Source organism: Paroedura picta, chromosome 5 (genome assembly GCF_049243985.1).
Source record: "Paroedura picta isolate Pp20150507F chromosome 5, Ppicta_v3.0, whole genome shotgun sequence".
Lineage (NCBI taxonomy): Eukaryota > Metazoa > Chordata > Lepidosauria > Squamata > Gekkonidae > Paroedura > Paroedura picta.
Window position 1 is genome coordinate 99,276,355 of NC_135373.1, and position 13,358 is coordinate 99,289,712.

General features: G+C 44.0%; 1 protein-coding gene across 2 annotated transcripts in view; it reads right to left on the reverse strand.

Annotated features, from left to right (window-relative positions):
- The window catches only part of SGSM3 (small G protein signaling modulator 3), a 30,277-nt gene that overhangs the window by 5,143 nt on the left and 11,776 nt on the right, over positions 1–13,358 (reverse strand). For both annotated transcript variants that reach the window (XM_077339407.1, XM_077339406.1), the window contains exons 4-14: positions 11,690–11,775; positions 9,765–9,831; positions 7,419–7,627; positions 7,202–7,309; positions 6,222–6,365; positions 5,059–5,254; positions 3,881–4,026; positions 2,869–3,093; positions 2,171–2,225; positions 1,183–1,310; positions 868–1,023 (exon numbers count right to left, since the gene is read on the reverse strand). In XM_077339407.1, the coding sequence (XP_077195522.1) occupies positions 868–1,023; positions 1,183–1,310; positions 2,171–2,225; positions 2,869–3,093; positions 3,881–4,026; positions 5,059–5,254; positions 6,222–6,365; positions 7,202–7,309; positions 7,419–7,627; positions 9,765–9,831; positions 11,690–11,775 (1,520 nt within the window). The remainder of the gene's footprint in view (positions 1–867; positions 1,024–1,182; positions 1,311–2,170; positions 2,226–2,868; positions 3,094–3,880; positions 4,027–5,058; positions 5,255–6,221; positions 6,366–7,201; positions 7,310–7,418; positions 7,628–9,764; positions 9,832–11,689; positions 11,776–13,358) is intronic.

The following is a 13,358-nucleotide window of genomic DNA, read 5'->3' on the forward strand; positions in this document are numbered from 1 at the left end:
ACAGATCACAGACAGTGAAACACAGAAGCAAATAAGGAAAAAGCTGTCTCTAGAGTGACACCCATTTTTCACCTTGCTTTGCTGGCATACACAGCCTAACTGTAATGATATTTGAGTACCCCTGTCCATCATTGGGGAAGGTCACAAGCTACTGGTCCTGAAGATGACCATAATTATGAGGGCTGAAATGGGGCTGTTTCCCCCCCTACCCACCTTTCAGCCAGTTTCTGCAATTAGTTTTTTCCATTCAACTTGCCTAATTCTCCTAAGACACCATGTTTCAATGGCTTCCAGTCCGCTGTCATCGTCCATACTGTGTATTTTATTTATTTTTGTACTGATATAACTGCCGCACTCCATTGGGAGTTGTGGCAGTTTACAATAAAACAATAAAACATCAGTCCAAACCCCTAAAACCCCTTTAAGGTATACAATAAACATTGACATTAACATTAAAAGATGGCGATACAGAATTCAAACCCTCCACACACACACACTGTCTGACTGGGGCCAAGAACTCTCTTTCATTGGAAGCGAGGGTCTTGATCTAACTGATGTTAAAGGATCTGAATTTCTTTTTTGGAGTCTGCTCTACCATAACTATTTTGATTTTAATTCTTTCTCTGGATCTTTCATCCTCTGCTATTTTGGATGTCAGGAAATTCCATTTGAATTCTATGTGCTCAATGTATATTTAAATTTTTATACATATGTACATTAAAGAATTGAGGGGCCAGATTCTTAGCAATGACATATTGCCCTTATGCTGTAGATTTTTTTAAAAAAATCCATTGTTTTCTACGAGTATAATTCCAAATGCCCCTTCCCCACACTCCCTGCATGATGCTCCCATGCCAACACTCATACTGTGATGATATCATTCTTGCGGAAGCCCAGTTCATCGTCGTCATGGCGCTCAAAATCCAGCAGTGCTTTGGCACGTCTCCGCCGGTTCTGGGAACATGCCACGTAGCTTTCATGGTCTCGTTGGTGACTCTCCATAGTATAATCTGGAGTCAGATCCTGGTTGGAAAAAGACAAGAGTTAACCATCTTCAGGCAAAGTAGATTGAAATAAAGGGATTCTTTCTCCTCAGGTTCTTAGCATTATACAATCTGCTCACATCAAAATAAGCTCAGGCCTTGTCAAATTCTTCTGCCCAGGAGTCCCTCTCCCACTTACTATGCTGAAACTCTTGGGGTCCACACATTGGAAATGCCGTGCCACTTGCATGATTGCCTCACGTAAGTCTGCTACCAGCTCCGTTTGCTTAATGTTCTTAGCCTTCAGTGCCTCCACATCATCTTCTCCTAGAAATAAAGAAAAGGAAATTTCTCAAGCAGGGTGAAAAGGTGATAAGGCTTTCCTTGGCTTGTTTCTGCATCTAGCATTGAAAAGAATATCCCTTCTGTACATGGAGGTACCAACACAGTGGTTGACTGATTTACCTTTCATGAGGAGGATGTTGGGGAGACATTGCTTTACATACCTTGCAATGTATAGTAATTTTTGAATAATATAATTTTGTTATATGTAACCCCTTTTCTCTTTTGTATCCCTCCATTTCTTTTTTCTTAATATAAAACTAAATTAACAAGAGAGAAAATGCCGAAGCCAGAGTCAAATAAGGGGGTGTCTCTACTGCAAACTTAATGTATCATGGAAGGGTTTTAGAGGCTTAAAACCCTATGACACCATCACAGTGGCTGAACAAAAGACTTCAGTTTACAGAAAGGATTGCTGTGGAAGAGGCTTGAGTTGAAGAACTGACAAGTGGGTCCACCAGCAAGGAGGTCGGTGTCTTCATTCCCTCTTGTGTGTTTGTCTCAGAAATTTCCTTCTTTGGGCTTTTATAAAGGCAAGAATACCTCCTGGGGCTTCACCACAGCCACTGACAAGACAACCTGTTTCTTGCTTATAGCAAAGTGCACCACTTGTATATTGCATGCCTGTACTTTTCCTATTTCCCAAAAAGATCAATCTTGGAACGGGGCAGAAGAAAAACTGGCACGGGCACCCAAAAGGTGAGTAGGTGCCTGGTACAATATGTTCTACACAGAACTTCTCTCTTGTAGAGACATACATGGCATTTCACCCTGTCTCAAATCTTTCAACTGCTCTAGTCACTCCACCCCAAAAAAAACACACCACCAAATGTATCCGTTCTTACCAAAAAGCAGCGAGGTGATACCAGACTTCCTGCGCTGTGTCCTGCGTCGCACAATCTGCATGGGAAGGAAACAGCAAGGAAAGAGAATATACAGACTGGCTGATATGGGAAAACAGATATTTTAACGGCCTTAAGGTTACAGCCAGCACATGGGAGGCAGGAGGGCCAGATAGAGCTGGTGGCAAGAACGGGAGGATTGCTCCCATCTCCCACTCCCCAGCACTTGGGCACCACTGGAGGGGTTCTACAAGAACGGGAGGATTGCTCCCGTCTCCCTCTCCCCAGCACTTGGGCACCACTGAGGGGCTGCAGTGCATTCTATATCCTGGCAGGGCAGATGATGCCCAGTCTCCTGGAACCATCACCTGCTGCCACATTCTCCTGATGTGTGCTTTCTGCTACAGACATGGAGAAGGGTATCGGAGGAAAATTTGCTGTCATTTTGCTGTCTCACCAAGAATGAGACTAACAGTATCTTGCTGCTTTCAGTTACTTGTTGTGCACCAACTGGAAACTCAGATGAGTGGAGGAGGCAAGATCCAAATCTTTCAAATCAATGTAAACAATAAGGAGAACCCCAAGGAATCAAAGTTTGGGACCTCTCTGCAACGAACTATTGATTACCACCTCCAGGCAACCAAACAGCAGAAGCCAAGACGAAGCAACAGGAAGGAAGTACTTTGGCTTTCCCAAGCTACCTTGGACAGGTTAACAGAAGCACCGGAGTTCAGCAGCTGCCCTTGGTCTGCAATGAGGTACGCAAGGTGCTTGCAACGCTGTGTCTCCACTGCCACATCTGTCAGTGATCCAGCAACACGCATGGACTCCTGCAGGAGCACATCTGGATCCTCGATCTGAGAAGGGATATCTGAGAGAGTGTTGAAGATGGACGCGGAGTTCTCAGACTGGATTAGTTCATCTTCCTGTATTAGAAGGAAAAAGTTGTCCCACATATTATGTGCTAATCATGCTCAGTCTAAAATGCTTTCACATTTCTTCCTGTTTCAGCATCTGTGTCTAATGTTACCCTGTTGTGCTTATTTCCACAACACAAGTGAAACGAAGGCAGTACAGACCTTTGTTATTCCCCTTTTGCTTATTTCATTCCAGGGAAGATTATATTTCCAACACCCCAGAGGACCCCAACCTTTTTTGTGCCTTTGGGCCCATTTGGAATTCTGACACAGCATGGTGAGTGCAGCCACTTAAGCAGTGAAGAGCCTTGTGTTGTAGTGGCAGCTGCTTCTGCCAAAGCATTTAAGGATCTGCTCAGCCACTCTACTTTCCACTGGCCCATCAGAAGCCCTGGTAAGCAAAAGCTCTTACCTGGCCCCATCCACCTTCTAAAAACAGAGGAGGCACCACATTGGGGACCCCTTCCATGCACCTTTGCACCAGTGCCAAACCAAGTCACAGTGTGTGCTTTTGAAAGCGTACATTTTTCATCCTTGCCCTATGCTGCCATCTTCAGAAGACTCTTAACCAGGGGTAGTCAAACTGCGGCCCTCCAGATGTCCATGGACTACAATTCCCAGGAGCCCCCTGCCAGCGAATGCATTTGCTGGCAGGGGGCTCCTGGGAATTGTAGTCCATGGACATCTGGAGGGCCGCAGTTTGACTACCCCTGCTCTTAACGATAAAAGAACCTCATACGCAACACTCATTCCCGAACCGGAGTGCATAGTTTGGGGATGAACGAATGCTAGTTACCTTCATGCTGAGCATGCCCAGTGTGGTCTGGAAGAGAACTATGGAGCCCTGGTAAAAGAAGAGGTCCCAGATTCGTAACAGCAGCTTGATGTGCACCACACTGGCAAATGCAGTAAGGAACCAGTGCAGGGTGATCAAGGACAGCTCTGTGGGTGGAGACAAAGAAGAAAGGCATGCAGCTCCCATTTCCCAGTCCCTTCCCTCCACTCTTAGGATCAAGAAAGACATGTCATTGTTCTTTCCTGTAAGCCAGCCACATCATGAGCAGATCCTGAATCAGAATCACACAGAGCTGAAAGAGACCACAAAGGGCCATCCAGTCCAGCCCCCACCCCACCTTCTTGAGGACTTAAAAATCACACTCTCCCGACAGGTGTTCATCCAATCTCCTCCTAAAAACTTCCAACAAAGGAGAGTTCACCACCCTCCAAGGCAGCACATTCCACCAACAAACAGTCCTCACCAGGCTCTCTTTTAAATTTTTCAGAGGGCATGTTCATAGTTCATACACACAGGGATTGTAAATATATTTTCCCTCTCTCTGACACACAAATCTCAGATGAAAAAGCCACGTATTTACACGAAGGTACACTATAGCTCTTCGGGCTCAAATAGCATTTGCACACCTACCCACTCCAAGTTGCAAGTGACTCCAGCCTCACAAACAAAGCATGTTTGGATTGTGTGCCACATCACAGTTTTACCCAAGTGGCACAGGTAGTAATGCTCGTATTAACAGATCTTGCTAAGATCTTGACGCCCAAACATCAGTGAGGAGGCTCAAGTGAGCAAATCACCAGCTTTCCGCTTCAATGCCCCACCCGCACTGAAATTTTAAAAAATGAGGTCTAAAGCAGGGGTATTCAACCTGTGGTCCTCCAGATGTCCATGGACTACAATTCCCATGAGCCCCTGCCAGTGTTAGCTGGTGGGAGCTCATGGGAATTGTAGTCCATGGACATCTGGAGGACCACAGGTTGAATACCCCTGGTCTAAAGGACTGCAGAGCTCTCCATTCAATTGTAACTACTTCCTGTTTCTCCAGCAAATAACAAAATCCCCAATGTGCACCTCTAATGAATGAAAGGAATTGCAGCCTTGCTTTCGCTCTACCCAACTTGTGAGACAAGAGTGGGCTCATGGTGGGACCAGCTGCATGGTTCAAGGAGCACTCTCACCTATGTCATGCTCCTGGAGAAGTTTGTCCAGCCGTGGCAGGTACTGCACAATGAGATGGCGCAGGACACGTTGGTCAGTCTGCACTCCTATCAAAGTGGTGCTGAAGTAGGAAGCAGGCACCAGATCTTCAATGATGGCACACATCATCCAAAAGGCATCTTCCTCCTCTAGGAACAGAAGCAGGGAAGCTACGACCTAGCAGGAAGGAAGGGAAGACCCAATGGGAAAGATACAATTACACCACCATGTCCCCACTGATGTTTCCATCACATTTTGAGAAATGCAATTTTCAGCCATCTATTTATTTAAAGAATTTAGACCCAACTTGCTGTTTCAAAGTGGCTAGCTTGTATAGGAAGTTGCCTAGTATCTGCAGTCACAGGACAAGATTGGGGCAGTACAAACTTCCGAAATAATAGGACTTTAAAAATCACCAGCTTTCCACTTTGTATTGAAATGTTAAAAGTGTGATCTTGAGCACTGTTTAACTACTTCTTGACTCTTGGGGAGGAATTTGCCTTTCTGCATAACTGAGGGTGAGGATACTGCCATGATGTGTGACCAGCTGGGAATCCAGAACATAAATGTGTTCTGATAAAACAATATTCTGTGTGTTGCACTTGGTCATACCCCTGATGTTAAACACTCTGTTTTCCAGTTACAGAGAGTGAAATAGGGCAAATTCATACAGCAACTCTGATTCTATATTCCAGAGCCAGCTGCAAGTACAGGAGCAGTAAGTGTCTATTCTTTATTCCTTCTATAGTCAAAGACCAAATCAGAGCACAAATTACGTGGACTATGGGGACGCTGCTCCATGGCGTGTAGTGTACAGAGTATCTCATTGTGATGAACATGCATTACCATACCCCCATGACACTCCATGGATCCCCAGAGGGAAGAGAGATTGCCTATACTATGGCAGCGATTCCTGACATAAGCCATTTGATGTATCATAATTCAGGGGCTGGAACACTCACTATGGCAAACTCATGTGATATTTTATTTATCGCATGGAGGCTATCCTAAAGTTAATACATTTTATTTATTCACTTTAACACTGTGTGTGTTATTGCTTGTACTGGTAACCAAGAACTCCTACTCAGACTCTGGAACAAGTCCCCAAGAGGAATCTACGTTATAGCCTTCAAAGCCCCTTTACCATGCCAGTGCCTTGACAATAGCCGATTTCTGGGTACAGCCAAGCCAGCCCCCGTAGTATTCTGCGTAGCCGTGGCACTCCAATGCTGTTCATGTTGGAGAAGCAGGCATTGCTGGGCATGGTGCGAAGCAGGTCCTTCTCAATCTAACAAATAACAAGAATTCCATCATGAAATTAAATTTCCAATATGCCATTTAACTGTCTTTTCATTTGGTACCCCTCCAACCTTCACTGAATCTCCTGCTAAAGACGGCCTTAAGCCTTGAGCTTTACATTTCCAATTAGATTTGGCACAGAAGGCCCACAAGAGAGTGCACCACCTTCCACTGGTTCAGGAATCTCTAATCTTAAGTGGCCTGCTTCAAGATGGAGAGAAGCTCTTTAGCACACATGCATTGTAAATATACGCCATATGATATTTGGCATGAGGGTCTGTGCAGAGTACAGACCCTGACATTCTCTATGCTTCTCTTCAACCATCTTCGATGGCAGCAACTGTGTCCCTTTGCCTCAGTTTCAAGAACTGTCCTGTGCTTCCAGGCTTCTCCTCCTTCCTACATGAGACATGTAATTTTTTTAATTTCATCTTTTTGTAACAAAAGTGAATTTCTAGACACTAACCTGGAAAGTTCTCATTTTCTACAGGTAAGTGTTTTCTTGTTCTCTGCAATGCATGATAGAGTTAGTGGCAGTTGCCTCCTATAGCATGCACACACAAGCTTACTTTGTTCCACAACTATTTTACCCTGCGGAGGTAAATCCTTTCCCCATCTGTATCAGGAGGAAGACTGTGACCCATTCTTTTCAAAGTTCATCTTCAATGTGAAAAAGGGGCATCAACCTCAACTGAGAAACCGCTCTTCATTAAAACAGGGTAACCCTTTCTCTTTTTCCCATTTTTGTTCAGCTACCCACACACCCTCAACCTGACAGAGTGCCCTTTCTGAACCTCAAGCACTAACCCACAGGGAATTACCTACTTGTTTGGCAGTGATGGACTCATCATTTGAGCTGTTTTTCACAATTTCTCGGTAAGACATCTCGGTATTTCTTTTCTTGTGTAGGGCTCCTGAAAGGCGCATCCATAGCTGAGGAAAACAGAAGTGATACAAATAAGACACCAAGTTCTGAGACAAATCTTACTAGAACTCTCCTCTTCACCTTTTCCCCTTCCATGATTATCCAAAGCCCTTTCACCTGTGGCCTCATGCTGTGTGGAATGCCTGCCAACACCAACAACCGCAGTTTATCTGAGCGTGGAAGTGTGACTTCAATCTTGTCCCAAGTGAGGTCTCCCACATCATGGTTGTGTGTGAACTCTAAATGGGCTTGCCATTTCAGTCTCTGTTGCGGCTCTTCCGTCAGTGGGATCCCCAGGAGCTTGCTGGAGTTTGGCTCGGCTCCATCTGCAACAAAAGACGCAAGTTTTAGGTGGGGGAAGGAAAGAAGAAGGTGGCAGTTGCCTCCTATATCTGTAACAACCCGGGTCTACTGGACTCCCAAAACTTTCACGATTCCCAGAAAATTCCACATCCAACTATTGGTATTTGGATCCAGAATTTTTCAGAAATCTTGAAAAAGGAAAATACCAGTAAAAAAAATACCAGCCCTATCCTGGGGCTGGCCTGGATTTTCGTGCAGACTGGTTTAAACTGAGTTGCAGAAGACGTCAGTAGAGAGTAATTGGCTTTCCTGCAGACAGCTGATGCCAGCTGGGCTGCTCTCTTCTGCCACCTGGTTTAAATTGAGTAGCAGGGGAAAGCAGCACAGAGTTGTGTTGGCAAGGAATTCTTAGCTCCTCACTACTCAGATTGCTCCTGGCTCTCAGCTGTCTGTCAGGCAGGCTTATGCATTTTCTTTAAAGGGACTGCATAAATCAGCCCAGGGATCAATCTCCTCCTTTCTATTTTCTGTTTTCAGATCTACAGGAAATTCCTGAATACATCTAGGATTTTCTCAGGATATTCTCCCAATTCTGGAGAAAACGCATATATATTTTCACCTCGGGTAGATCCAAATGCACAGATTTTTCAATGTACAGAAATGGAAAAAAGTCACAAGGGCTTTTGATATGGGCACAGTGACTTCCTAACTTCAGGATACAAATAAGTCACAATCACCATTATAGCAAACAGTTCCTCGTGTGGTGACTTTATATAAATCAGTTCAAATGCATGCAGCAAAATAAGGAAAATACAATCACTATTTCAATGCAAAGATCTGAATACATGGGGATTCTCTTCACAAAACTTTTTATATTCTAGAACATATTCCTAAACATGAAGTCCATCTGTGTTACATAATTTATGAATTGTGCATACTGAGAGACTTAAAACCCTTTTTGTGTTTAATGTTGGGCAAGGGAAAAGCAGAGGGCTATTGCCATATGGGTGGGAAGAGGTTTCTGCCAGGATTCCCTGTACTTGGTTACAGCACACATGGAAGCACAGACTTCTGATCCTAACTGTCACTTTCATGTATTTTTAATTAATTAATTAATTCCCCGCCCCTCCCAACAAAAAAGGCACAACAGCCCAGTGCAGTAAACAGTAAAATCTACTCCCCACAATTAAACATAAAACGGTATTAAAACACTGAATAGCAACAAGATGGCGGACAACAATAAGAAAATACTCCCCAATACCCATCCCACCGCCCATATCCTGCCAACACGGCATGCGATGTAACATCAGGCAGTCAGATGTACTGGCCAGTGTCTAAGCTTGGCAAATTAAAGTACTTCAGAAGGGTGGGAGTTACAGTGGATGAGTGATAGGGTTGTGAGTGTCCTGCATAGTGCAGGGGGTTGGACTAGATGACCCAGGAGGTCCCTTCCAACTATGATTCTAGGAGAAAAATCTGCAGTTTGCATACATGTGTACCTTTCTAACTGGCAGCTTACAAATTTGACATCTACAGGTCCACCATTATATGATGGAGACACTCTCTGGATCAAGGGCGGTTACAGCTTCCCTCCTACAGGCAGGTAAGAATGATTTCTGCTCAGTCCACAGCTTTTCCCAGTAATGACCTCTAGCCAGCATGCTGTAGTGCTTGCAGTTTTAGACTGGAATCTGGGAAACCCAAGATTAAATTCCATGAAAGACTGCTGGATGACTTTGGGCCAATTACATACATTCAGCCTAACCAACCTCACAAGACTGTGATTATAAAATGGAGAAGAGGAGAACAATGTAAGCTGGTTTGGATCCCCATTTTGGAGAAAGGTGGGATGTAACTGAAAGTCAACATGGCATCCCTGGGAATGTCAACAAGCCTTCTGCATTATTGTTGAGTTTGGCCTCATTTCTACTGTGATATTATTATTGTCCAGGTTGATTTACACAGATTTATCATGGTTTTTATTATTACTGTAGTCTGCCGAGTCCTTCCGTTAAAAGGGGCATATTAAAACTACTGTTCCTCCAGGACTTTGCCTTTTACAAGAAAGTGCTTTCAACACACAAGAAAAGAATTGTATGGCTAGTAGTACAAGATTTAGAGCTTGTCACTTATCACAGTACATAAATGAAGAGACCTTGCCTTCTTTGTCTACTCGAAAGCCAAATTCATCGTATCGAAACTCTGGTTGCTCAACAGATTCTTCTTGCTGGAAAACAGAAGAACAGAGTTGGTTTTCCCTGCTTGCCATTAAAGGGTACAGCTGACCAAATGCAAAGCTTCTGCACATTGCTGACGGGCACAGTAAAAACAGAGAACACTTTTACGCTATAGCCTTCCTCTATACTTTTTGTTCCTAGATGTATTTAGATTTGGGCCCAGCAAAATGCTGTCCAAAGCAGAAGGTGCTATGAAAATGGCCCAGAGTCACATGGCTTGCTGGTTAACAAGCGTGAGCTGGCAAGAACATTACAGCAGCTTTCAGTCATTTGCCTGCATTATGGTCTTCAAGCACAGTTCAAAGTGCTGATTTTGATCTTTCATATCAGCATAATGTGAAGCCTCAGAAAATGCCATCTCCCATAGCAGCCCCTGCCCCACCAAGGGTTTAAAGATTCATAGATGAGGCTCTACTTGATGCCATCTTTCTGGGAGCCAAGACGAGCATCTACTAGGAGCAGAGTTTCTTGGGTTGCCGTTCTAGAGACCTTTGAAAGGATTACTCCCCAAGCATTTAGAATGCAACTAGAAAAATGCTTTTCATATTGCTTTTTTATTGTTTGATGTTTCAGTCCTTGTATATATTGCATTTTATATTGTTTTATTTTATGTGCATTACATTAGTAACATTTGCGTAACAAGTTGGCATAGAAATATGGTGCACTCAGCAAATCCAAGAAGGTAGGTTTGGAGGATGTTTCTGGCAGTTTTTTGCCAGTTTCCTCTAATCTTCACTCCCTTCATTTTATCAAAACCACACCTAAGATCTGAGAGGCTGCAGACCTGGTTACTACCAGTACATTCTATATATCAGTGGTCCCCGGCCCGCGGCCCGGTGCCGGGCCGGAAAGGCCTTGGCGCCGGGTCGCGGCTCCTTCTTCCCTCCCCCCCACCGAAGCGAGACGCTCGCGGCCCGGCAAGCTTCTTGTTTCAAGAGGGGGGGAAGAGAAGCTTGCCGAGCCGCCAGCTAATCGGCCGCTTTGGCGGCCGATTTGCTGGCGGCCCGGAGGGGCCGGGAGGGGGAGCCGTGGCCACCGGCATGGCGGCAGTGCAAACGCGCATGCGTGGACTGCCGCGCAAACGCATGTGCGCAGTAGTCCGCGCACGCGCGTTTGCGCTGGGGCTGCCACGCGTGCACGGGCCCCCGGGCCGCCCTCTCCCCCCCACTCCGGAGCAGCGGTCCGCGGCAGCCAAAAGGTTGCGGACCGCTGCTATATATGCTTCTATTTGTACGTTCGTGAAATGCAGAGGAAACACTGAGGCCCACACAACTGCCTGGAGTTCCAGTAAGAAAGATGGACTATATATCATGTAAATAAATACATGCTCCCCTGCCACAGATGGGTGTGCATTTTTATTATTCTAATACAACCATTCTTCTAAATTTAAGCATCCAAATTCACATATCAAAACACAAGCTAATAGGCAACAGCCTAGACCTAGCTACTCAATATTTTTTAATGGCAGGCACATTGTTCAGGCATGCATATTTGCCCCAATTTCAGTACAAAAAAGAAAACATGAAGTAAAGATATGCTTTAAGTTGCCTTTGGGTCTCCCAATTCACAATTCCATTAAATTCTCCCTGTTAAGTTATCAATGGGCTGGGTATCTGATTATTCCATAGCATGGTTAACTTGTCAGTGACACCCTTAGAGACACCTAAAGATGATTTCATAATGAAGCTACTGAACTAATAACTGAATGCTATATATGCTATTGAACGTACTTGGAGACATATATCAGCATAAAGAATTCATATCCAATCACTGTTTAAGATATTATTTTTCTATAACAAAAGAGGAAAGATGAAGCACAAAACTGGTTATCTTCCGTACTGATTGTACCTGGGTGTATTTTGCCAGGATCTCCTGGGGCCATATACTTGGAGTGAGGGCAGAGAAGGGCCCACCAGCAGTAGGAGTGCAGCTACCTATTTGTAAATAAAACCAAACAATAGAAAATGAGGCACAGGAGAACCACAAAAGCACAGTTGCTATTAGTCAATCCTAACATATTTAAAGAGCCTCTGACCTATATGCCCGACCTATATTACTAACTTCTGTATCTGTACTACTCTGGATCAAATATCATGATAGGAAATTGGATATGTTGAAAAAAAGGTAAACATAAGAAGTAGATAGCCAGCATGGCTGACTCATAAGAAACAAATAAATGTGAAAATCATAAGTCACTGTCTATGCACCATCCTCTTGACCAATTTAGTCACACAGTCCACGTTCCAGCAGATAATGACATAGGAAAAGGTATCCTGTTATCATGGGTTTCTAGACAGCCGAAACAAGAGAACAAAAGGTCATATCCCCTTGTCAAACAGACCTAAGGTAAGAGCAATGATGTGGATTTTTTTGGGGGGGGCACACAGCTAATATAGTGAAATCATAGCCTTATTTTTATTTGGATTATATGTATTTGTCATTGTGTTCCTTCCCTTATAAATCAATAACACACGTGTACTCTCCTGCACAATTTCTAAAAATTGCAACATTTGTTTAAAATGGTATTGCCAATACTGCTTAAGGTTAAGGCAGAAAGTGCCAAAGTAGTATTACAGCTGAACATCAAGAAGACAGAAGTAATGACTACTAGGAAATCACACAACTTCTAAGGCTAACAATGAAAATTTTCTATTCATTGGCTCCATTTTGAAACAAAAGGGAAACTCCAACCAAGAAATCCAAAAGTGACTCATACTGGGAAAAGCAGCCATGAAGGATCTAGAAAAGATCCTTCAGTGTCATGATGTGCTTCTGGCTACCAAGATCAAGTTAATTCATGCCATAGAATCCCTTATTACTATGTATAGGTGTGAAAGCTGAACAATGAAGAAAGCTGACAAGAAGAAAGTTGATTCCTTTGAAATGTGGTGTTGGAGGAGAATGTTATGGATATCATGGACTGCCAAAAGACAAATAAGTGGGTTCTGGATCTAATCAAGCTTGAATGCTCCTTAGAAGCCAAAACGACCAAACTGAGGCTCCTGTACTCTGGTCACACTATGAGAAGACAAGAATTGCTGGAAAAGGAAATAATGTTAGAAAAAGCTGAAGGCAGAGGAAAAAAAGGAAGACCCAACATGAAAGGGACTGACTCAGTCAAGGAAGCCACAGCCCTCAGTTTGTAAGAACTGAGCAAGGCTATTAAGGATAGGAGGTCATCAGTTCACAGGATTGTCAGATGCGACTGTCATTCATATGTAGGGATTTTGTTAACTGGAATTCTACAGGAGAGCTAAATTGCACAACAGGGAGTACTAAACCCAAGCAGCAATGAGAGAGAACAAACTTTTTTGTAGTATATGACTCTGCTCTGCTTGGAGCCTGTACAGATTCTCCCATCTGAAGATACATTCAATGAGAGCTTCCTCTCCTCCAACTGGAGGCACAAGACAACTGTACTCCATATAGATAATCAAGGAAGGGCCCCATCTCATGACCACTACAACTGCTCAGCACTGCCCTGCCCATCAGGTATAACCACCCCAAGGAGGAAGAA